This window comes from Electrona antarctica, assembly GCF_951216825.1.
Source record: "Electrona antarctica genome assembly, chromosome: 22".
NCBI lineage: Eukaryota > Metazoa > Chordata > Actinopteri > Myctophiformes > Myctophidae > Electrona > Electrona antarctica.
Window position 1 is genome coordinate 38,528,909 of NC_136805.1, and position 26,135 is coordinate 38,555,043.

The following is a 26,135-nucleotide window of genomic DNA, read 5'->3' on the forward strand; positions in this document are numbered from 1 at the left end:
TATTAGCTTGGAATCCCCGTCGATGATGTCTGAGACACAGAGCAAGTAGCAGGGGTGGAAAAGGTAGTGGTATACTCGCATGTTTTACTTAAGTAAAAGTATCAATACTCCAATGAAGAAATGGTATACTCTCTTACAAGTAAGGGGCAACTCACACGGTCGCAACAGATTGATGTATGCTTGTTGTCATAGGCGGCGGGTGGATTTTACCTTTGGGTAGGCTAGAATTGCGTGGGGGGGGGGGCAACTCTCGCGGCCGAGCGGAGCGAGGCCGCGCAAATTTATTTATTTATTTCCCCCAGATGGTCTAAAAATTAGTTACTTTGACCAATTTATTACCAATCTCGTACACCATTGCTCACGAAAGCAACACCCTTGACCCAATTATAGACACTGCATCTAGCTTTTAATTAAAGTTCCCCGGGCATTGTTTTGGGATATTTTGGCCGATATGGGTATTCTTAATTTTCGAGTCAGTGTGGAGATTACCCGGCGGTGTTGCTGCCCCTCCCGGCGCATGGCTCTTCACAGACGGCACAGAGACAGCAGCCACTCCGCTGAACGTGTCAGTGTTGCTGCAGTGGTGTGAACTGTGAACCGTGCGGTCACTGGTGGTGCTGCTGAGTGTTGACAGCCGAGCCGACTCGGACTCACAGCTTCTTCTTAGTTCTGAATTACTTTATCTTTGCCTTGAAAAAGACCGTAGGGCGTAGGCTATATCCATTTTGCGTTTTGCTGTTTTCCAAAACAAACCAGCGCGCGCTACTAGTCTGTTTGCTACAAAGCGACTGGAAGGAAGAGAAAAGAAAGGCTACCAAGAAAGAATAGAAAGGCTACCAAGTAGCCAATCATATGACCCAATCAGCGATCACCAGGGGGCAGCGACAACACACGCACACACAATAGCCTTCTATATAATGCTGCGCACATATATTATATATATTAAAAAAATACCCAGCAACATTTTTGGGAAGGCTAAGCCTTCCCTAGCCTTACACACCCGCCGCCTATGCTTGTTGTATGAGATGTATATAGCTGATGCAAGCTCGCAATGCATTTCCATGGTTTGACACAACATTTGTGTTGTATGAGGGGGAGGGGGGCAGTCGAAACACAGCCGAAAGCCATACAACAGCTTGTAGTCCAAAATGTTGTATCAAACCATGTGACTTCCATTAGAAATGCATTGGGGCGGCCATGACACTTACATCTTGCTTACATCTAGCATGCATCAATGTTGTATGCTAGATCAAAAGGTGAGAGTGAGGCCTAAAAGGCCTCACTCACACGGTCGCAACAGATTGATGTATGCTGGTTGTATACAAAGGGTGTGACACAGCTTGCCCCAATGCATTTCCAATGGGAGTCACATGGTTTGACACAACATTTGTGTTGTATGAGGGGGAGGGGGGCAGTCGAAACACAGCCAGATGTATGCTAGATTGAAAGTGCACTCACACCTTTCGATCTAGCATACAACATTGATGCATGCTTGTTGTATGAATGTTGTGAGTGTCATGGCCGCCCCAATGCATTTCCAATGGAAGTCACATGGTTTGGAGTCCACATTTTGGACTACAAGCTGTTGTATGGCTTTCGGCTGTGTTTCGACTGCCCCCCTTACTTGAGTAAAAGTACGAAAGTATTGGCATCGAAATGTACTTAAAGTAAAAGTACTCATGGTGCAGAATGTCCCATTTCTCAAAATTTCAAATGTAAAAAAACCTTTTGAAAAGTAGATCTGCTATTTTCAAATGCCTGAAATGTATGGGCTGAAGTGGGTAATCTACAAAGTATCACAGTTTTCATACATGTAGTGGAATAAAAGTACAATATTTGTCTCTGAGATGTAGCGGAGTAGAAGTAAAAAATATTGGAAATTGGAAATACTCAAGTAATGTACAAATACCTCAAAAGTGTACTTAAAGTACAGTACTTAAGTAAATGTTTACAACACTGACAAGTAGACAGAAATGGTGCCATCTTACGAGTATCAGAGCAGACCTGGTACAGGCTTTAGTTCCAACATACTATTGGTCCGACTGTCATTAGACCGACAACGACCACCTACCTCAAACCCTAACCTATAAAACCGCAAGCACGTCGGACCACAACGCATGTTCGGGAGCGACGGGTGATTTCCCCATGTCGGGATCTTTGGTGTGTCGGATCTGCGTGTGCGTGCACCCCAAAGCAGACGCAGGCCTCACTCAGACCTTTACTGCATTGCTGTATGCTTGTTGGATGAATGTTGTGTAGTGTCATGGCCGCCCCAATGCATTTCTAATGGTTTCCAATGGTTTGTAGTCCACATTTTGGACTACAAGCTGTTGTATGGCTTTCGGCTGTGTTTCGACTGCGCCCCTCCCCCTCATACAACACAAATGTTGTGTCAAACCATGTGACTCCCATTGGAAATGCATTGGGGCGGCCATGACACTACACAACATTCATCCAACAAGCATACAGCAATGTAGTAAAGGTCTGAGTGAGGCCCAATAACAGGTTTCCTTCACAACGAACGATGGCTGCTGGCTGACTGACCCCATTTCACTTCCCCACGGTCCCGTCCTGCTTAAGGGGAACTGAGTCTCCATGAGGCATGTACTTGTCTCAACCCACCACCCGAATGGAACCCATACGGTGTTTGGTGTATACATTCCCAGAGTTACAACTAACTGGATGAATCAATGCTGAGGATTTGACTCTTTAAAGTGCCTGAGCTTATCGCACCTCATCAGCGCCGAGGTCCTCATCACGCATGCGAGGCAAGCAGCGAGTCAGGCTTCCTATAATTGAGACCCCCGACAGGAAGGGGCCATGCATGCACCGTGGTGGTCTATACATAGCACAAAGAACCCATCTTGCAAGGTGGGTATCATCACCCGTCCAGTGCACCTCTGAACTCTGACCTCCCACCCCCCTCCCACACACACAGTCCTATCCTTCCCCCTGCCACCTTTCGATCCACCCTTACCCTCCCCTCACCTCCCCACCCCCACCCCGCTCTCAGCAGCGGGGCCTGGTCCATAACAGCGCAGCGATCCCTGCTGATAGGGTTTCACTCTCTCTGTGGCACAGACGAGGGCAGTCATCAAAAAAAACCTCAATATCCGTCCAATATCTCCAATAGAAAGACCTGCTTCTATACTTGTTGGTGTACGTACGGAGGAATCTTACAACTTTGCTGCCATCGTAAGACCTCGACGTCAGGGAATCTCCTCCAGGGACCTTGAGACATTTGTCTACCCTATACTCCCACTGCAAAAGGAAACCCACAGGATATTTTAGGTAAGACTGCAGCCAAAAGAAAGAGCAAAAACTGTGTGACAATGTTAACCCATTTTGACCTGAGATCAGATTCTAAAAATGTCTTCTACATCCTGACAGTTCTCTGAAAAAGCTATGTTTCTATGTCAGTCGTTCTTCAAAAATGGCAGACCTACAAGCTCGTAGCGCGCCACTCGGTGGCGCGCTATGAGCTTGTAGATCTGCTATTTTTCAATAGCTAAAGCATAACATAATGCTAACACCAAAAGTGGTTCCCGCCCCGAGAATGGGTTAATGACACTAGACATTTTGACAAACGATATTCTCTCTCACGTGGCAAGCAATCTAGGGTATGTTTCGTAGTCATTTCTGGATGGTTATTTGACTGACAAAGTGGGGTTTGTATCCGTATGCAGTTCATTGCAGTAAAGAACTTATCCAGTGACGCAGCTGTGAGTGGCACATCAATGGGGATCCATTTTCGTCACCGCTAAACCCCTTATCCCTAAACTTCTTTGCCTTTTTTTTTTACTATTTTGAAAAACATTTTTGAATAGTTCAACTAGCCAATCTACATTGACACGTTGTGAGCTTGTAGACTGGCCATTTTAACTATTCAAAAATGTTTAGCAAAATAGTAAAAAAAAAGACAAAGAAGTTTAGGGATAAGGGGTTTAGCGGTGACGAAAATGGAGCCCCAAGTTCTCTGTCCCACGTGGAAGCCTTTATGTTGCTGCATAAAGTAACCACTTAAACAGTTAAATCCCAATGTAAACAAGTCTTAGTGCTTTTCTGGTGTTTATACTCTGAGCAGACTTTGTATTGAACTGTACTTTCTCCTCGAACTGCACACATTCTGCAAACCGTTAATGCAAATTTCAATCAATCGTATATAGTGAACTACACCCGAGTTGGGTCTGTACTTGGGACCGTTTTCTCCCCCCCCCCTTCCACTGTCTATACCAAATCTCAAAAAACAATCTTTCTCCTCGATCAGCTGTTCTTGGCGAACGTCCCCCACCCCCCAGCAGAAAATGGATGCTGGTGTTCAAGTGGTTTTTAATGGCTGATAGAATCACTCACAGGCACCCGACCTGTCCTCAGAGGTGTCACTCTTGTCTTCTTGTTCCTTCATGCGTTGGACTGCAAGCATGTTCCAGGAGATTAGCGCTCGCTGAAACTCCATCCGCCCGCCGCGGACACTATTAGAGGCACGCGGTTTGGTATATCTGCTGCATTTGCACCTTCAACACTAAACCAGAGAAGGAACACATCGTAACCACCACTTAAACCTAAGTCTTAAGAGAACAGGCCTTGAGTTACAACAACTGCACTTTGACCGATTGTTGACCGGCTTGTTTTCCGTCTATACACCAAAAGTCTTACGACGCCACAAATAGCCGACATTAAGCTCATAATGCGTGGTGAATGTCCCCCCCACCCCCTCAGACTTCTATGGATGCTGGAGTTCAAATGCGACCAAACATGAAGCAGTGTTGTGCTTTTTCCCCCCAGCTGTTGCTCCGTATTCCGTCTGTGTTTTCATAATGCAGCGGTATATGTTTGGGAATGTGCGCTAGGTGATTTTTTTCTTTTGGTATGTATAGGCCTGTACTTCACGGTGGATGGGTGGATGGTTGGGTCAATGGATGGATGGATGGACATGGGTGCCTGGACGGGTCAGTGTGTGCTCTGGGGAATGTGCTGACTAAGGGGGTCTTCCCTCTCAGCTGTCCACCGGGAGATTTATCTGGAGCTAAAACAGGCAGAACCTTGGGCGACAGGAGCGCCTCTCTGCCCCGCGGAGGACGTAACAAGAGCCGCACCGGCAGCAGCAGCTAGTGTATATTTGCATGTATATATCTGTGTGTTATGAGAATGTGAACTTCCGAGTGATTTAAGGGTGCATGCATTTCAGTGTGTGTTCTGCCGTGTGTATGCGCGTGTGCGTGCGTGCGTGCGTGCGTGCGCTGTGACAGTCTGTACCATATAGAACATGGCACACGTAAAAATAGCTCCCTCACTAGGATGGATTCCCAGGCCTAGGCGAATGAGCTTCAATTACAGCGGATGAAAAGCAATTACATTAACCGTCTCCCTACGGATGGAGGCCCCCGAGCTCGTTCTTCTTTTGTGTTTGCACTCACCTACAGCCTTACTTAATAGCTTTCGACCGGCGTAGCGTAGGTAGGCAGCGACACACCACCAGCCAGCCGCTGCAGTGCCACTAGTGTTTTGCGAGGAAAAATATAGGCTATGAAACTATATGAAAACAAGCCCAAGAAGAAGCGACTACTAGGCCACATGAGCACTTTTAAACCTAATATGCATCGGCTATTTTACAATAGCAGATCTACATGCTCAGTTGCTCACCATGCGTCGCAATGTGACAACATTGTGAGCTTGTAGATCTGCTATTTTCAAAAGAAAATCTCTGGAAAACCCGTCCCGAATATAAGACGACTCTGATTATAAGACGACCCCCATTTTTTCAAGAATAATTTGTAAACGACCCTGTTTTTTAGGATATTTCCATTTGAAATAGGGCATATATTTTTTTTAAACATTTTAACAGCACAAATCTGGTATGAGGGTCCCTGCATGGTGTTAGAGTGGGAGGTTGGTGAACAAATACATATTAATGTGGGGGTCCTTGACATGAAGATGGTTGAGAACCACTGGTTTAAACAACATTAGGATGGAAGCCAAAATAAGAAAGTACACTAGAAACAAGTAAAACAAAAAAAAAAACACAACCTTACCAATATTTACAAGCGACTTGACAGAAAAACAAGCCCAAAGTTGTTTATAATAAGCAGACATGGCAACAGTGCGCTGTGCTATAGCATGTAGTCATTTCAGTAGTGGAAAGTAACATGTATTCAAGTACTGTACTGTAAAAACCTGTGTTATTTTCAATACTTCTACTCCACTACATCTCAGACGCAATTATTATCCATTTTACTCCATTACAATTATTTGAAAACTTTATGTTGCTATAGTTACATTGACCACTTTATACTACTATTCTACACATAGTAAGTACTTTCTACTTCTGGTACGTTTGCATGCAATACTTTTGTACTTTTACTGAAGTATATAGCCTAAATTCTGAACACTTTTACTTGTAAATGTGCTGACTAAGCGATTCTACATTGCTGTATTGATACTTAAAGGGATAGTTCAGATTTGTTGAACTTAAGTTGTATGAAATACTTGCCATTAATATAGTGGTTGCAACTGTATTAATTGATTGCCCGAGTCCCATGGTGGGAGTTCTGGCAATCAATTAATACAGTTGCAACCACTATATTAATGGCAAGTATTTCATACAACTTAAGTTCAAAAAATCTGAACTATCCCTTTAAATAAAAGCAAAGTGAGTATAGGCCGCTACTTTTTCCACCTCTGCATGTATAGTAGTCACGACAAGACAAGAGCTGTCGGCGGGGGTCAAACTCGTCACAGTGGGGGGGTCACAGCTTGCACAAGCTGGAGCTGGCTCAGCAAACCGCGCTTAACTGCATTAGCTGTTCCCGAGAGGTCGTAATTGAACTTGTTTGGAGTGTGAAAACTCATTTAAAAACTTCAACATAAACAAACATATCGTCTGTAGGGGTGACTTTTTGCTGTCGTCCCGAAATACACCCTTGTTGTGTTGCTGTTGTTGTGTCGAGTTTCTTTCTCCAGTTCTTGTTACGGAATGAAACCCTGAACTGCCAGTTGTTGGACTGTGTGTGTTCTGTGTGTGACAGTTGTGGCCAAAACGGGCCCCGGGGAATTCAGTCTTTGCATTTTGTTTAAATAGCTTTCGGGGTAGCAAATAGCTGTGGCTTGTTGGAGTTATGTCAAATAAATTGGACAGGTTGGAAAATTTGACACTTGTTTCAATGGTTACACTATTCATGTGCGTGAAGTCAATAGCTATAGTCAATGTTTTGTGTGCGTGCGTGCCTCAAGCTATGCAGGCGTGTGATGTGCAATTGCAAAAGTTGAAAAATGTACAATGATGTCGCTCATAAATTCAACAAATGTGGAGGTTTGAAAAACTTCGTTCCATATTCTTCTGGGGGGGGACGGGGGGGATGAGACGACGACATTAGCCAAAAATTGCAGATGATCTACAAGCTCACAATGCAAAGCGTTGCAAGGGGCTATGAGCTTGTAGATTGGTATTCAAAATTTTTGGCCAAGGTACAGGGTCCAAGTACAGAGCCAACCAGTTAACACTCCCATCGCCCAGAACGAAGTACTTTGAAAACGTTCATAACTCACGATCTAAATCATCCCGTCTTTTTATGAAAAAAGATCCTGTGTTAGACGGCGCTCCGCGGTCCAGTCGCTAGTCTCGATAGATTTATTCTATCAGATTGTCAAACTCCCAGCGAGTTGTGTGAGCTTGTAGATCTGCTATTTTCAACAGTGATGCTGGGGTTTAATTAAGTGGTTAACCCACTCGGGGCGGGAACGGGGAACCCCTCTTGGTGTTTTAAGCATTATGTTATACTTTAGCCATTGAAAAACAGCAGATATGCAAGCTCATAGCGCGGCACAGAGTGCCGTGCTACGAGCTTGTAGGTCTGCTATTTTTGGAAAATCGTGAAAATGTGCTTCAAATCATTGAATATATATTCTTTCAGAGTGAAAGTTTTTAACTCAAATCTGTTCCCTGGAACAACATATATTTCAGATGGGCCAATTGCATATAATTCTAGGGGTCCTTGACATGAAATATTGAGCATGCACCACTGATACAGAAACTGATTCAGAAAACTGTCATGATTTAGAAGACATTTTTTAAATTTCGACGTCAGGCCTCACTGCACCACTGACCCATGGTTCAAGTCCGGGCAGCAGTGCAGTAGTCCTGGTTGCTACACTAGAGACTCCTCCTGCTGGTTTCCCAGGGCATTTCTTCAGCATTCAACTGGTTCTGAAGTTAAAACGTTTTCATGTCAAGGACTCTCCAATGAATTTGATATTTGGCCGTGGGTAGAAAAAGTGAGACAGAGACTTTGAGTTACAATATGGGGCAAACACTCGCCCCAAAACATGATTTACGATTCTGGTCCTATATCGGCCCGTAACTCGAACAACACTGAGTCGGCTTAAGTGAATTCAAGTCATGGTGACTCACTCACTTTATCTTCGCTCGACAGTGCCGAGCGAAGCTAAATGTATTGCTTATGTGTATTGCTCAAACGTGTAAACCAAATGTTGAACTGGAATTCTCGTGTGCATATGGCTCTGACGTAAACTAGAATTCAATGTTGCATATCTAATCTGATTCAATGTCTTTAACGTTGAAATGCATTCAAGTTGTATATTTCAAGTTAATCTCATTAAACTGTCTTGATATGTGCCTGTTCTTATACCCGTGCCCGTGTTTTTTTTTTGTGCTAACGTTCCGTGATTTCGCTTAGCATGCTGCTTCGACAAAACTCTGATAATATCTCCCAGAGCGGAGCTTTTAACGCCAAGTTTAAACCCATTTTGGGCGGGAACCCCTTTTGGTGTTTCAGCATTATGTAATGCTTTAGCTATTGAAAAATAGCAGATCTACAAGCTCATAGCGCGGCACCGAGTGCCGCGCTATGAGCTTGTAGGTCTGCTATTTTTGAAGAATCGTGAAAACTAAATTTCATTTGTTGCAATAAATGGTTCATCTAACTTTGACGTGAGTGTTTTCCTGTCTAAACAATGTGCTCTGTTGTGGTGTTCTTCTGTCCCACAGGCTTGTGGCCATGCCTCAGAACAATGCTGTCACGCCGAGCAAGAGGAAGAAGGCCAACAAGATCATCACTGACCTCTCCAAGGTCACCCAGGATGGTAGGACCCTTGCACACATGCATGCACTATAGGGCATTCATTCACTTCTAGTCATTTTTACTAGTTGACTAGTTGCCTAGTTTACTAGTCGACTAGTTGTTTAACTACCCATTACGTAAAAAAAAGAAAAAACAAATTCTTTTTTGGAAATAAATATTTGTACATTTAAAAACTGTGTACATTGGTGACTATATTGGTGACTAGTTGACTTGAGGCCTACACAATCGGGAAAATTAAAAAAAAAAAATCTTATCAACTAGTCAACTAGTACCAACAAGGTCGACTAGTGGATTTACTAGTCGACTAGTCGACTAGTTGCTTAATGCCCTAGCATACACGCATGCATGCACTGTACTTATTGGCATTGTCGGGCTAAAACGTATCTACATCATTGTTTTGTTTTTTGTAAATGAATGCCCTATACTTTGACATACTACAGCATCACACAAAAGTATAGCTAAAATAGCTGATCTGCATTGTGAGCTTGTAGTTTGGCAATTTTCTTTACATTTGTTTTGGTTACTACTGGAGGGGTGAAGAATTAATTGAAAGTGAAAGTGGTCAAGTGTGTCTGTGAGTTTTATGAATATAAAATTAAAAAATAAAGAGCTTGTGAGTAAAAACATGAATTGAATTGGAACACAGGTTTTTTTTTCTATTTCTATTTTCTATTTCTATTTTTATTTATGTATCAGTTTTTGGACATATAGGTTTCTATAACAGACACTAGACAGTGACAATATAATACATTCCACATAAAAGAAGAATTGCAGGTCCCCTGTCTCCACTGTGTGACTTTACAGTCAAAAACATTACAGTCTTTAGTGCCTTCATGCTATCTTCACAACGTGTGCAATCATTGTTTAACACACACGCACACACACACACACACACACACACAGGCATTCATTACATGCATGCACGTGCCCTTGGCCCGTGACTCGCATGCTGACTCCTTCCCCAAGCAGTAACTAAATATTTAACGTTGCAACATGTGGCATCTTCTCTGGACTCATAACCAGGAGGCTGCCAGCAGCCACAAATCTGTCACCGGGAACATGGTAACTAAATAGCAGCCGCTTGGGCTTGGGGGGGTCTGATCTGTTCACACTGTATTAGTGTGCAGTGTTGTACAACGCACTCAACTTCACTACTTCAAAGTATACAGATACTCCAGGTCAAATATTACTCAACTTACAAGCAATTAGGCCTGACGTCGAAATAAAAAAAAAAGTCTTCTGAAAGAATATATATTCAAAGATTTGTGCCGCATTTTCACGTTTTTTCAAAAAATAGCAGACCTACAAGCTCATAGCGCGCCACTCGGTGGCGCGCTATGAGCTTGTAGATCTGCTATTTTTCAATAGCTAAAGTATAACATAATGCTTAGTTAAAACACCAAAAGGGGTTCGCGTTCAGAATGGGTTAAAAAGGTATTCCAAAGTACATGCTTTTTCATATACTTAGAGGTATAGGTTATAGTGAGTTTCTTATAGGTTAAAATACGTGTTAAATAGGCTATCTCTATATTATGATAGCAGGCATTGCCGTAGACTAGAGAGTTTGTTCAGTAACAGAAGTCTCTCCATGTCTCTCCAGGTCTTAATTAAGTATTACAAAACAGAATGCATTTGCAGGTCAGGATTAGCCTCGGAAACCCAGACTTTTTTTTTCTCCCTGGAGAAAAAAAACGTCTGGGTTTCCGAGTCCACTTCAATTCGGCATAGAGTGGCACAAACATCTCTCACTCTCTGCTGATTTCTGATCGTCTGCACCTTTGTTAAATTGACACACACACGCACACATGTACACGCACACACTCCTCTCTCTCTCTGTCGCTCTAAGTAATTAGTCTCATGTCGCGCAGCTGCGCATAGTTTCTCCCGGCGGATCCTGCCGGGAGAAACTGCCTATGCCATAAAAGCTGCCTATGCCATAAAAAGCATAGGTGAGTTCCAGGCCAGGTCAGGATTAGCCTGGCCCCAGCCCTGAATCGCTACCATAAAAAAAAAGATCTCCTGGTGATTCAGGTCTGGTGACTCTGCCTACGGCGGCGTCAGTCTTGATCGAAAATCTGATCCCAGCAGCTGATTGGCCATCAGCCCCATCACTCGACAGCGCAAACAACAAACATGGCTGCCCCCCACTGCGGTGACTCGAGACCGTATCAATCTGGCCGTTACATCGACCTATGATAAATAGTTTCTTTACAGAAACGACAGGTTTTATAAACATCGTCATCCGACATATTGTACCGCTTTTGTTTACATGCTAGTAGCGCTCGTTGACTGTGCTTGTTTGGTTAGCAACCGGGTTAGCCATAGCCACATGATTGACAACAATGTCATCTGCTTTCCTACTATTCTGATTGGTTCATTGGTATGATCCAATCGCAGGAAGACTGCCACTTTGACAACGCCCATTCCATAAACTGCTGCCGTGGGGAGGGCTTTCAGTCTGAATAATGAAGTGAAAAGAAATGAAAATTGTGTCAGGCTAGGTCAGGATACCAATTTCATCGAATCAGGATATAGAATTACACTATACAAATGTGTGCTCTCCCCTGATTGGCTGACATTTTGTCACCTACTGTATACCTGAAAATGTCTACAAGCTCAAGCTCATGCACCTATGAGCTTGTAGATCTGCTATTTTTGAAAAATCGTGAAAATGCGGCACAAATCTTTGAATGTATATTCTTTCAGAGCGAATGCTTTTAACTCAAATCTTTGCTTCTGAGGGGTTCCTGGAACAACATATACTTTCAGATGGGGGTCGGCGGAAATATTGAGCACCACTGATACAGAAACATTTCAGAAAAGTGTCAGGATTTAGAAGATATTTTTTAAATTTCGACGTCAGGCCTAAATAAAATGGGTTAGAGAGCTGGAGAGACAGGGAGACTCCTGTCACTGAGCAACGCCAAACGCTCTATAGCAATGATTACTATGAGAATATATAGTTCTTTATCCTTTTAGAATGCTACATTTGTTTTCAACCAAAAATATATCACTTATACCCAACCTTTCAGTAAGTTACAAAGTACATTTGTTTTTCTGAACTCAAACAGAGTCAAAATACCAGACCTACAAGCTCACAAATGTTTATTATATAGCCCGCTGACATGTGTCGCTATCCATGGTCCTAAAATGGCCACCTCTGTCTGTCTGTCTGTCTGTCTGTCTGTCTGTCTGTCTGTCTGTCTGTCTGTCTGTCTGTCTGTCTGTCTGTCTGTCTGTCTGTCTGTCTGTCCCACACACCCCACATAACATTGAATTGCTTATTTCCGTTGCCTCAGGCAGGAATAGGGTGTAGTATGTAAGCTATAGCACATCAAAAAATACAATAAAATAAACACATAATATGAAAGATATAATGTAACTTGGACAAATGCCATGTAATCTTATATAAACAATGATGCGTTTTTAACTGCAGAGTCCTAAACTGAACTGTATGTCAGTTGAACTGTTTTCAAAAAGTGCTTTGGACTGAAGTGTTCTCTTGGGCTGTACGCTTATAAGACTCTCCCTCCTCATTATTTAGTTCTCTTCTGTACTCTTCAGAGTTTGCATTTGAGTTATTGTTCTTGTTATACCGGTATATCTTCCTAACAAGTATGTGACGTCCTGTTCACTTTCCATTGGTGTTGAAAAACCCAAGGTTACAGCAGGTCGAGGAGAACCACAACAAAGTCTTATTTCAATCGTGGTCCTCTTACACAAGCAGATCGTGGATGGAGCCCGCACACCGCGTATTCTACGTCCGCTCCTCTTACACAAGCAGATAGTGGATGGAGCCCGGCCCGCACACCGCGTATTCTATGTCCGCTCCTCTTACACAAGCAGATAGTGGATGGAGCCTGGCCCGCACACCGCGTATTCTACGTCCGCTCCTCTTACACCAGCCACAATGAACACGTTGAAAACACTTTACAATACAAAATAAATGACAATAACCATATTGACAACCCAAAGAACTACCTACCGGTATTCCACAATTTACAATTTAGGCATTTAGAAGACACTCTTAATCCAGAGCGATTTACAGTAAGCAGTACTGGACAATGAACCCTTTCTAATATTATAGCCAAGCTTTTGTCTGCTGTCAGTCAGCCAGTCAGCCAGCCAGCCAGCCAGCCAGCCAGCCAGCCAGCCAGTCAGTCAGTCAGTCAGTCAGCCAGCCAGCCAGCCAGCCAGCCAGCCAGTCAGTCAGTCAGCCAGCCAGCCAGCCAGCCAGCCAGCCAGCCAGCCAGTCAGTCAGTCAGTCAGTCAGTCAGCCAGCCAGCCAGCCAGCCAGTCAGTCAGTCAGTCAGTCAGTCAGTCAGTCAGTCAGTCAGTCAGTCTGCTGGTTATGTCAGTGTGTGTGGGGGACGGGTTAGTCCCAGTCAGTGTGTGTGTGTCATAGGCAGACCTGTATCCCGAGAGAAGACAGACTAAGCACCCACTGCACACAAAATGAAGTGGAAACCGAGCTACACTTCCTAACCATCTGTCCATTGTACCAAGACATCAGAGACACATACTTCCCACAGATTACAACCACACACAGAGATTTTGAAAACATGACCAATGACAAAAAACTCCCATATCTGCTGGGCGAAGTACAACAATGTGCAAACACAGCAGCAAGATTTGTGAGTTGCTGTGATAGGAGAAGGATATCAAACGGAACACAACCACCCTAAAGACTAATCATTGTGTATATTCCTGCACTATACCTGCATCCAGTGATCTTGGTACAATATAGAAATTGATCTATTGAAGATTCTGACGTTCAAATGTACATATTTTTTGTTTTGATTTGATGTATTGTGCTTTCTGCTTTGGCAATGTAAACGTATGTTTTCTCATGCCAATAAAGCCAATTGAATTGAATTGAATTGAATTGAATTGAATTGAATTGAATTGAATTGAATTGAATTGAATTGAATTGAATTGAATTGAATTGAATTGTGTGGGGGACGGGTTAGTCCCAGTCAGTGTGTGTGTGTGGGGGACGGGTTAGTCCCAGTCAGTGTGTGTGTGTGGGGGACGGGTTAGTCCCAGTCAGCAGGATGGCTCTGCGTTCACATTCCTCTCTGACTCAATACTCTAATCAATATCCCCACGGGACACTTCACTTACCACCAGCACCATGATTATTCCACGCACGCACGCACGCACGCACGCACGCACGCACGCACGCACGCACGCACGCACGCACGCACTTTCTCTCTCTCTCTCTCTCTCTCTCTCTACTCCCACCCCCTCTCTCATATCTCTGCCTCATCGCCATCTCCTGCTTTTTATCACTTTTTGCACGTGCACACGCGCACACGCACACACACACACACACACACACACACACACACACACACACACACACACACTTCTCTCTCTCTCTCTAGCAGGGTAGTGATATATGAGCGGTTGCTAACAGCTCTCAGCCCAGCATCGCATGCATGCCAGCCCCCTGCTCACTCTAATGTGCACGCCTGGCCTCCACGTGCCACGTGCACGCTCGGACGTGTGCGCATGTACTGTACGCATGCAACGGTGCACATGTAGGTATGTTCAAGCGCGCACGCATCTGCGTGCGTGCGTGCGTGCGTGGTCGTGTGTAGTTATGCGCATGCAATGCATGCATGTTCATGTGTGTACTTTTTATATACTTGTGAGGGACCAAATGTCCCAACAAGTGTATAGTGGTAGGCTATTTAACAAATGGATTGTGGGGACCATTTTGTCCTTGGTTCTCACAAGAGAAATGGTTGTTTCCTGGTTCAATATGGTTTGTTATTTTATTATTTTATTATTATTTTATAGACATTTAGAGGTTAGTTTTAGGGGCTTATAGGGTTGGCGTTGTTAATATGTCTGACTATATGTCACTGTGTGCTGATGTCGTGCACCGCTGCGACGTGCTGTTAGCTGACAGATATGCTACTTTTCAGTTTTAGGCTTTTATGATTAAAAATAAAACAAAAAGTATACGACATCGTCGTCGCCGGCCCAAAAATGTTGATGTCCTCACAAGTATAGCAACACAAACGCGTGTGTGTGTGTGTGTGTGTGTGTGTGTGTGTGTGTGTGTGTGTGTGTGTGTGTGTGTGTGTGTGTGTGTGTGTGTGTGTGTGTGTGTGTGTGTGTGAGAGAGAGAGAGAGTTTATGGCTGCGCTCCAGGTGTTATGAGTGATATCAGAGTGCGCGTGGGAGATGAGAGGAGTGTTTTATGGTCAGCTCTGGAGCCATAAAACTGGCAGATCTCTCCATCACCCCGGGAAAAAGAGAGAGAGAGAGAGAGAGAGAGAGAGAGAGAGTGTGTGTGGGGGAGATGGAGGGGAGTGAGGGGAGGAGGGGACGAGTAGAGGGCCTGGGCTGGTTCTACGCTATGCCAGAGGTGGCCAAGGAGGATTTCCCTCTGTAAATGGTGGCCCGCGCTCCGGCCATCCCAAATGGCTTCCCTCCCTCGCTGTCGTTACGTTTTGGCCCATGCAGTACCGGCCTGGAACCTCCCTCCCTGTCCACCAGAGGGTGCAGGAAACGCCAAAAGCAACAGCATCGTTGCTCAACTGTGCACACTTCTATATAGGTGGCCCTTTGTCAGTCCAATACTCGTCGTACGATGGCTTTGCACCCATGTTCATCGTTATCAAAATAGTAAAGAAGAATTAATTTCTTAACATTTATGTTATATCGAGTCAGTCATTCAACATTCATCATTCAAATCTTTTTTTTTTTTTTTTTTTTGCCAAAGTTGGGGGCCCACTTATTTAGAATACACTCACAGTTTGAAAACCCACTTCTTTCTTTCTTTCTTTCTTTCTTTCTTTCTTTCTTTCTTTCTTTCTTTCTTTCTTTCTTTCTTTCTTTCTTTCGATGTATTCAGGGACGCCCGTCTCCCATTGAGTAGCAAGCTCTCTTTTTCAAGGACGCCCTGATCACAACAACATAGAAAACACAACACATTCAACCCTGTTATTTTAAATGCTCTATAAATAACGTCGGATTGGATTGGATCCTCAACCTGTCATGATTGTGTGTGAGTGCATTACTTATAGGACCTGAATGGAAACAAGCAGGGACGTGCAGAGAGTGTTAGAGAGGCAGGGGCTGAAATCCCGTAAGAGGGCACTTTTGGACAAAAATAGCTCAAATAGCAGATCTACACGCTCACAACGCGTCGCAGCGCGACGCGTTGTGAGCGTGTAGATCTGCTATTCAGATCAGCTATTTTCAGGGCGCAACCCAGCACTCTTTAGCTAGTGGAGACATGGAGACATGTGTAACGACATGGATTTCTAAACACATTTTTCAACGCAAAATACTGTGTTCAAGTTCAGGAGACTTCAGGGGAAAAAAAGCAATTCTCCTGAATGCCGCCTTCCAGTATGGCATGGAAAGGAAAGGAGTGGCATTTGCATTTCTTTCACCATGTAGTAAAAAGTAAACGCTGCATTTGTGGCAGACCACAAGGTCTTCTTCTTCGGTGTAATCCCTCTCGACCAATTGCTCGACCGTGTACACCTTCTGCTGTTTTGCATTTTTATACTGTCTAATAAAACATTCAATCAAATCAATCAAAGGTTAACCCATTTTGGGCGGGAACCCCTTTTGGTGTTAGCAGATCTACAAGCTCGTAGCGCGCCACCGAGTGGCGCGCTACGAGCTTGTAGGTCTGCTATTTTTGAAAAATCGAAGAACGACTGACATAGAAACATAGATTTTTCAGAAAACAGGATGTAGAAGACATTTTTAGAATCTGATCTTAACTAACGCTGCTCTCTCTCCCATACCCCCCCCCCCCCCCCCCCTCCCCCCAGACGATGAGTCGGACCCCGAGGCCTCTGAGTTCGACCTCGGCACTAAGATCAAGACCCCCAAGGACGTGATGCTGGAGGAGCTGTCTCTGCTCAACAACCGAGGCTCCAAGATGTTCAGGATGAGGCAAGTGAGGGTGGAGAGGTTCATCGTCACCGACCAGAACATGGTGAGAACTGAGATACATTATGGATGGATGGATGGATGGATGGATGGGTGGGTGGGTGGGTGGATGGATGGATGGATGGGTGGATGGGTGGGTGGGTGGGTGGGTGGATGGATGGATGGATGGGTGGATGGGTGGATGGATGGATGGATGGATGGATGGATGGATGGATGGATGGATGGATGGATGGGTGGGTGGATGGGTGGATGGATGGATGGATGGATGGATGGATGGATGGATGGGTGGGTGGGTGGATGGATGGATGGGTGGATGGATAGATGGGTAGATAGATAGATCGATTTGTCATTGGACGATGCAAAAACGCTTATCCACGCCTTTGTTTTTTCTCGGCTTGATTACTGCAATGCACTTTTTTCTGGACTGACAAAGAAAACAATTGACAGATTACAACTTGTCCAAAATGCGGCAGCCAGAGTTTTAACTAAAACTAAGAGAACATAATTTACTCCAGTTTTAGCTTCACTGCATTGGCTTCCGGTTGTTTTTAGGATTGATTTTTAAATTATTTTACTTGTTTATAAAGCTCTCAATGGTCTCGCACCTTCCTACCTACATGACTGCCTGCCTAAATATGTCCCAAACCGCCCTCTCAGGTCTTCCACTGCAGGCCTGCTCGCTGTGCCTAAAATTATTATTATTATTACAAGCTCACAACGGTTTGCTATTTTTCTCAACTATTTGAATCTCTCCCCAGCATGCACAGAAATCCCTAAAAAACTAAAATCCTTTTCAAAACCTAAAAACTAATATAAATTATTAACATAACATACATAAATAAATAAAAAATCCAAATTGAAAACAAAAAGTTGAAACAAAATGGGCAGATCAGCCATCAGGATCTGCAAAGTGAGGACACGTCTTAAAGGGGCTATTTAGAGAGAGAGAGAGAGTGTGCTGATCACATGTTCTTCTCTTATCTCCTCCAGCAGAACCTGCAGAATTTCCTGTGTCCAATGTGTCCACCGACCCCTCTCCCTAAACCTGACATGTCTAAACCACCGGGTGGGTATCTCTATCTATCTATCTATCTATCTATCTATCTATCTATCTATCTATCTATCTATCTATCTATCTATCTATCTATCTATCTATCTATCTATAACTTTAAATCTGTCTCTGAAGCTCTAAACCTTGCAAATAACAATGTTCACACTCTTTGGTCTTTGACTCTTCACATTATATCTCCTCTCCTCTCCACCCACAGTCGTGGAGGAAAAAGTCGACATGGAGGCGGTAAAGCAGGAGAGGAGGAAGAAGTACGTGCGCACCTACGTGTCGCCATGGGAACGGGCCATGAAGGGCAACGAGGAGCTGACGGCCACCATGAGGGCAACAATGCCGGGTCCCATTCACTGTCACCCAGACCTGCCTCTATACAAGAGCTTCAACAGGTATAGGGTCCCATTCACTGTCACCCAGACCTGCCTCTATACAAGAGCTTCAACAGGTATAGGGTCCCATTCACTGTCACCCAGACCTGCCTCTATACAAGAGCTTCAATAGGGTCCCATTCACTGTCACCCAGACCTGCCTCTATACAAGAGCTTCAACAGGTATAGGGTCCCATTCACTGTCACCCAGACCTGCCTCTATACAAGAGCTTCAATAGGGTCCCATTCACTGTCACCCAGACCTGCCTCTATACAAGAGCTTCAACAGGTATAGGGTCCCATTCACTGTCACCCAGACCTGCCTCTATACAAGAGCTTCAATAGGGTCCCATTCACTGTCACCCAGACCTGCCTCTATACAAGAGCTTCAACAGGTATAGGGTCCCATTCACTGTCACCCAGACCTGCCTCTATACAAGAGCTTCAACAGGTATAGGGTCCCATTCACTGTCACCCAGACCTGCCTCTATACAGGAGCTTCAATAGGTATAGGGTCCCATTCACTGTCACCCAGACCTGCCTCTATACAAGAGCTTCAACAGGTATAGGGTCCCATTCACTGTCACCCAGACCTGCCTCTATACAGGAGCTTCAATAGGTATAGGGTCCCATTCACTGTCACCCAGACCTGCCTCTATACAGGAGCTTCAACAGGTATAGGGTCCCATTCACTGTCACCCAGACCTGCCTCTATACAAGAGCTTCAACAGGTATAGGGTCCCATTCACTGTCACCCAGACCTGCCTCTATACAGGAGCTTCAACAGGTATAGGGTCCCATTCACTGTCACCCAGACCTGCCTCTATACAGGAGCTTCAACAGGTATAGGGTCCCATTCACTGTCACCCAGACCTGCCTCTATACAAGAGCTTCAACAGGTATAGGGTCCCATTCACTGTCACCCAGACCTGCCTCTATACAAGAGCTTCAATAGGTATAGGGTCCCATTCACTGTCACCCAGACCTGCCTCTATACAAGAGCTTCAACAGGTATAGGGTCCCATTCACTGTCACCCAGACCACAGGGAGGGATACAGAACGTGACATATTGTACACACAGTGACACACAGAGTAATAATAATAATAATACAACTTTATTTGTATAGCACCTTTCATGACATGAAATGCAGCTCAAAGTGCTTTACACAAAAAAAATAAAAGAAAGGCAGGGCATAAACAATACAGTGAGGACATGAATAACATTTTTTAAAAAGACAAATAAATCAATTAAAAGCAAGGGTGTAGAAGTGGGTCTTGAGCTGAGCTTTAAAAATGTCTACAGAGGCTGCCTGTCGAAGGTACAGTGGGAGTTTGTTCCACGCCGTCGGCCCGTAGAAGCAAAAAGCTGCTTCCCCGTATTTTGGGTGGCACTGAAGAGTGTCCCCTTCAGTGCCACCCACATCTATTCTCCATAATTCAGACCGCGGCCATCTTACCATATAAGTTAATGGCAAGGTGCTACCTATAGGTGCAACTTCCATTGGCAGCCCATTCATCCAAACAGAAAAGTCCTATCTAATTGTATTAAACAATGTCAAACTCACCAACATTGCAGCTGTACGGAAAGCTTGAATTATTCTCTTTCTATCCTCAAAGTGTTTGTTTCATAAAAATCCACTGTATACATGTTATGAGCTACTTTGTGTCTTTGCAGATGATTATTTTTCTAAGTGCTGGAGTTTGGAAGTACTCGTTAGATATCATTCAACTGACCTGTGTACCACCTGTTTTTAATTAGCACATAATGCAAGAGGCAGCAGGACATTGCTTTACTGAAAACGAGTGCTTCCAAACTATGATGGAAACATGGCCGCGGTCTGCAAATGGTCCATTGTAGAGCTTCACCTGACGTCACACACAGTGACGTCCATGAGGGCTGAGCAATTAACAATTAAACAATGGAAACAACGCCCCCTGGCAAACCATTTGTATACACTGCTGGTATTCAATCAATCAAAATCAATCAAATAACTAATAACCGTAGGTTAATCGAATTATTGAGAAGCAAGGTTTATATATTTTTTACACGCACTTCACCACTTTTCAACCTATCTTCATATAATTGGTCCTCACTAATGTTCATGAGAAAATGCCACAATTATTTTCTACTCGTCTCATAGGAGGACTGTGGGCAGTTCAGAAATCTAAATCCGTCCACCAGTGACATCATCGATGGGGAATCCAAGCTAATAGAAACGGCAGGCTTTCTATTCCTGAAAAGTTGCAATGCGAAAAAATGTGGAAGCCATCGTTCTCACGATAATAACAAAATCTTAATATATTTTTTAAACAAATCTTGTTAAAAAATATCTGCCTAACGATGTCACTGGTGGACGTGTTTCAGACTGGTTTCTGAACTGCCCACAGCCCTCCTATGAGACAGACTGGTTTCTGAACTGCCCACAGCCCTCCTATGAGACACAGACGGGTTTCTGAACTGCCCACAGCCCTCCTATGAAACACAGACTGGTTTCTGAACTGCCCACAGCCCTCCTATGAGACACAGACTGGTTTCTGAACTGCCCACAGCCACACAGACTGGTTTCTGAACTGCCCACAGCCCTCCTATGAGACACATACTGGTTTCTAAACTGCCCACAGCCCTCCCATGAGACACATACTGGTTTCTGCCCACAGCCTATGAGACACAGACTGGTTTATGAACTGCCCACAGCCTATGAGACACAGACTGGTTTATGAACTGCCCACAGCCCTCCCATGAGACACAGACATGGTAGTATTTTATCATGATCATTAGTGAGGAGTCGGACCAATTATTGAAGATAGGTTGAAAAGTGGTGAAGTGGTCCTTTAACCCTGCCAAGACCCACCGTTGCAACATTACAACCATTTATATTTTTAATTAATTAATTAATTAATTAATTAATATTTATTTTTTTCTGTTCCTTTTTTCACCTAAACATCATCATTGATGTTCATTGTTCATAGTCTTGCAATGCCCATTGGTCATGATATTTGCATATTAATACACCCCACTTAAACCTGTATTATACTTAAGTTGTACAACTTGAAGTCAATAATAGCCCTACACCTACACAGTGCCACAGTAATTGAACACTGAAAGTGTAAAAATAGACCCTCGGTCCATTTTTACATCGCCACGCATTGCAAGCTGGTATAGGTCAGTCCCAGACCCTTGCCCTGTCCAAAGAAACAAAACCTGAGACTAAATTTAACCTCCAAACCACTACAACCATCTCTGGCTTGTTTGTTGCAATGCATCTTGGGGTATTGTCCTGCAAGCTGATCCCTTTATAACGTATAAAGAACCCACATGGTTCTACACAAACAAAATATCAGAAATATCAAAATATTTCAGATACATTGCATACATGTGCAAGAAGCACTCATGTATTTGTTTTTACTTTAGTAAAAGTAGCAATACCATAACCTAACAATACTCTATTGCAAGTAAAAGGGGTGTATTGGCATCAAAAAATGTACTTACAAGGGTTGTGAGCTTGAAGATATAGGCTATTTTGGAACAGAAGAAGTATAAAATAGGGTTTTGTAATAAAACAAATCTAAATCTGCAAAGTAACTATTAACTAAAGCTGTCAAAAAGTACTTCAAAATTGTACTTAATTACAGTACTTCCGTAAACATACCGTATAGTTACTTTCTGGCACTGCAAAATCTGGTCAAATTATGGAACTTTTGTAACGTTCTTAAGTGAGCGATAGGGAGGCAGATCCACAAGCGCACGACACGTCACTTCGCTCCGCGAGCTTATAGATCGGCTTTTTTCACTACTACCTATTTTATTTTTTTTATTCATGGTATTTCACAGATTTGTTTGTTTGTTTGTTTGATTTTTACTCGAGTCGAGACCCAAAACATTGGCCCACCAAATGGTCCCGACCCACTGTTTGGGAAGCATTGCAGCGAAGGCTCTATGCATGCATGGCCAGTATACCTTATAGCTTTAAATAACACACATCGCTATGACAACCGGCCCCGTTTAATCATCGGCAGTAAAGACCTGCATCCTATACCTGCATGGTTGCCATGGTTACACAGACCTGCTCACTTAGGGGAATATTATGAGCCCATCATAATTATCACTTTGTGGACACTTACAAAACTCACCCATACTCTTAGAAGTGTGTGTGTGTGTGTGTGTGTGTGTGTGTGTGTGTGCGTGCGTGCGTGCGTGCGTGCGTGCGTGCGTGCGTGCGTGCGTGCGTGCGTGCGTGCGTTTTATTTCAGTGTCACTGCAGTGTGCCACCATGCGGGGCACTATCACTGCACCACAAATGTCTGGGAATTCTTAGATTTGTAACATTATTCTACTGCAAGATTGTGTGCACATTGCACAGCCTGCTTGGTGGAAACGTCATATTCATATTCAAATCATATTAAAATAGAATGCCATCTGCTGATATGTGAACAACAGTAAATTTATACCTGGAACACGAACGTGCTTCCTACAGTATTTCGCCTGCTGGTGTTGTGTTACAGCAATATTGGTGACCTATTGATTTTTGTTGCGTATAAGAGAACTTCCCGTTAGGGGTAATATAACATTAAGACAGCCATTTCACTTTCCAAAATTACATACCGGTACTAGTATTTTTATATATGGGAAGAAGCCGGTTTGTTTGTGTTTCTGACTTGCCGTGAAGTGAGAGAGAACTAGAAAAGGTGCCCCTCAGGGCACAGGTCTCCACCTAACCAGGGCAGGTCAGGTTGTGGCCTCCTGGTGGCGCTATAATAAGCCAATGTGAAAAGGGTGCCATTTCTTCTCATGCCTTGGATGGCAATTGGATGATTTGAGGCATTTTGTTCCAGAAATGTGTTTTGCAAAAATCCACCTGTTGGTGGCACTATAACAGGCCAATGTGAAAAGGCCCGGGTGGGATATATATAGGCCTACATTCACTTTATCCACGTTTCAAATCCAACTCCCGCACCAGCCACGCCAAACACACCAAGAAATGTCTCTCACACTGCTAAATTGCTGATTCAGCTCTGAGATTGAAAACATTTTTTATACCCTGTTACAAACGGATAACTTACGTACGTATACACCATGTCTCCTCCCCCCCCACCCCCCCCCCCCCCCCCCCCCCCCCACCAGGACGGCACTCCCGTTCGGCGGCTTCGGCAAGGCCTCCAAGCTGATGACCTTCGAGGTTCCGGAGCTGAACATGGCGGGACACGAGGAGCCGGAGCCGCGCTGCATGTCCTCCATGCAGGCCGAGATGCGCTCCCGGCCCTCCTTCAACCGCACGCCCATCGGCTGGGTGTGCAGCGGCGAGGACGGCTCCCAGCTGCACATGGAGCTGGACCACATGGCCTGCTTCGACGGAGAGACGGAAGACCTGTGAACGCAGGGGCGGACAGACGGACGGACGGAAAGGCCGACCGACCGACCGGTGGACGGACGGGCGGACAGACATGCACGACGACCAGTGGTTCTCAAATTCAAATTCTTTAATTTCAAAGATAACACCCTATACCCCCCGATAACTCTCTGAGAGCGTATAACGAATGGAACCGTTCGTATACGTACATACACTCTCGGAGTTACAGACCTGTATAAGGGTCCATTTGGAAACCCCTCGAGCAACCTTTGTGTGTTCCTGGACCCCACTTTGAGAACCACTGATACACACGCACGCACGCACGCACACAAGGGCACTCACCACGTACTTGCAGAAGAATGGACTTGAGACACACAAAAAGACACGTGCATGAGCGCACACATGAGCACACACACACACACACACACACGCACACGTGCGCACTGGGCGGCAGTAACCGAGTGTTGTTAGTGGGTAGAGTGGGCCGGGAAATCAGAAGGTCGCCGGTTTGCCGCCCAGTCGAAATATCGAGGGCGAGAAATTTCACATATTTTTGCAATTGTACAGCGATGAATGCCCCCCGAAACAAGTAAAGGGCACCAAATGATCACACACACACACACACACACACACACACACACACACACACACACACACACACACACACACACACACACACACACACACACACACTGTAAGGTACTAAACATGTTGATATTATGTATCTATTTGCGTGGAATATAGAATGACTTTTGATGGTCTCATGTGTGTTTCCTTGCCCTTCCATCCTCGACTGTGAATGAGTCTTACCGCAATTTGCTTGCATTCTGTGCATTCTGACATGAGCCATTAGCTTGAGAGATAAACTGATAGGCACGCCGCACTCTTAAAACTCTGCCTTTTGAAAGACAAATGATGTATTTATTCAATAAAGTTCCCCTTTACACAAGGTCCTCTTTTGTATAGCCTTATATGCGTTGATGTTTTTGCTGGCTGTGCTTTCACTTCAACTCCTGTTCAATTTGCCTTAATCCATTGAGACCTGGAACGCATCCATGTCACGTTAGCGTTAGCGTTTTAAACATTATGTTATAATTTAGCTATTGAAAAATAGCAGATCTACAAGCTCATAGCGCGCCACCGAGTGGCGCGCTATGAACTTGTAGGTCTGCTATTTTTTTTAAATCGTTAAAATGTGCCTCAAATCTTTCCGAAAATTGTCATGATTTAGAAAACTTTTTTTTTAAAATTTCGACGTCAGGCCTGAATGGGTTAATGTTCCCCCATTTTTGCCTTAATGTTCCCCCATTTTTGCCTTAAAGGGGAATTTCTCCCTAAACCTTTTTTTTCAAAAGTAAGTTGATAATTATGTATATTGACCAAAAACTTTAAAACTTAAAAAAAAAAAAGATATAGGGGAGCTGGGGCTGCAGCTGGAGATGAAGCTGGGGCTGGAGGGGTCTAACGCTAGAACTCCTATTCAATCTCGCAGTTGGTTTTTGTTTTTTGTTCACATCTGTTCTAGATGATGTGACAGCAACACTCCATGCATTGTTGACACTGCACTCTTCCTGGTCTACGTGAGCTGTTAGACCCCCCCAGCAGCAGCCCCAGCTCCAGCCCCAGCTCCCCTATATCTTTATTTTTTTTTAATATTTTTTTTTGGTCAATATACATAATTATCAACTTACTTTTGTAAAAAAAAGTTTAGGGAGAAATTCCCCTTTAATGTTCCCCCATTTTTGCAGAATGTTGTTCACCCACTTTTGTCTAATTTTCATTTCTGCTCAGTGTTTCTCTCCCATCTCCCAAGAAGACACACCAATCACAGACAGTTGGTGCACTGCGATGGCTCAGCTAGTGAGTGTCAGGGGTATTATAGTTATTAATTATTCAGTCGTTTAATTTGTGTATTGCGGACAAAGGGTCCATTTGGTCCCATAGATTTTGTACACTAACTAGTTAAAGACCTGTAAGGTTGGGGAGTTGGGAACGATGCAAGTGGGGAAGCTGCATGGTGCCTGTAGGCCAGGGGTTCCCACACTTTTTTACTTGAGAGCTACTTTAAAAATGACAAGCTCAACAAGATCTATCCACCAAAAAAAGAAGGGGAAAAAAATCCAATTGCTAAAACAATAGCAGTTAAACAATGTACCCGAGGGGGCTTCGTTTGGAATAGTGGCATTACAAATAAGACAAACGCACTTGGAATGGGAAACACAGGGGGGGGGGGGGGGCATGTTTTAATTGGTAGGGTTTTCTTGTATAAAATGTGTAATGCAGGCCCTTTTTGATGTTAAATCAATCAAGTCACACAACATTTTTACATTGA

The 26,135-nt window shown here is 44.1% G+C and overlaps 1 protein-coding gene across 1 annotated transcript; it reads left to right on the forward strand.

Moving 5' to 3' along the window:
- The first annotated feature begins 3,054 nt into the window (after positions 1–3,054).
- myoz1b (myozenin 1b) lies at positions 3,055–24,756 on the forward strand. Its single transcript, XM_079492644.1, has 6 exons — positions 3,055–3,291; positions 9,005–9,099; positions 16,901–17,067; positions 18,012–18,087; positions 18,290–18,476; positions 23,578–24,756. Exons 2-6 carry the CDS (start codon positions 9,015–9,017, stop codon positions 23,825–23,827), a joined length of 765 nt encoding a protein of 254 aa, XP_079348770.1. The 5' UTR covers positions 3,055–3,291; positions 9,005–9,014; the 3' UTR covers positions 23,828–24,756.
- The last annotated feature ends 1,379 nt before the right edge of the window (positions 24,757–26,135 follow it).

Coding starts and splice junctions, on each gene's coding strand:
- myoz1b (XM_079492644.1), top strand. CDS start 9,015: ATGCCTCAGAACAATGCTGTCACGCCGAGCAAGAGGAAGAAGGCCAAC. Junction 9,100..16,900: donor CTCCAAGGTCACCCAGGATG/GTAGGACCCTTG, acceptor CCCTCCCCCCAG/ACGATGAGTCGGACCCCGAG. Junction 18,088..18,289: donor TGACATGTCTAAACCACCGG/GTGGGTATCTCT, acceptor CTCCACCCACAG/TCGTGGAGGAAAAAGTCGAC.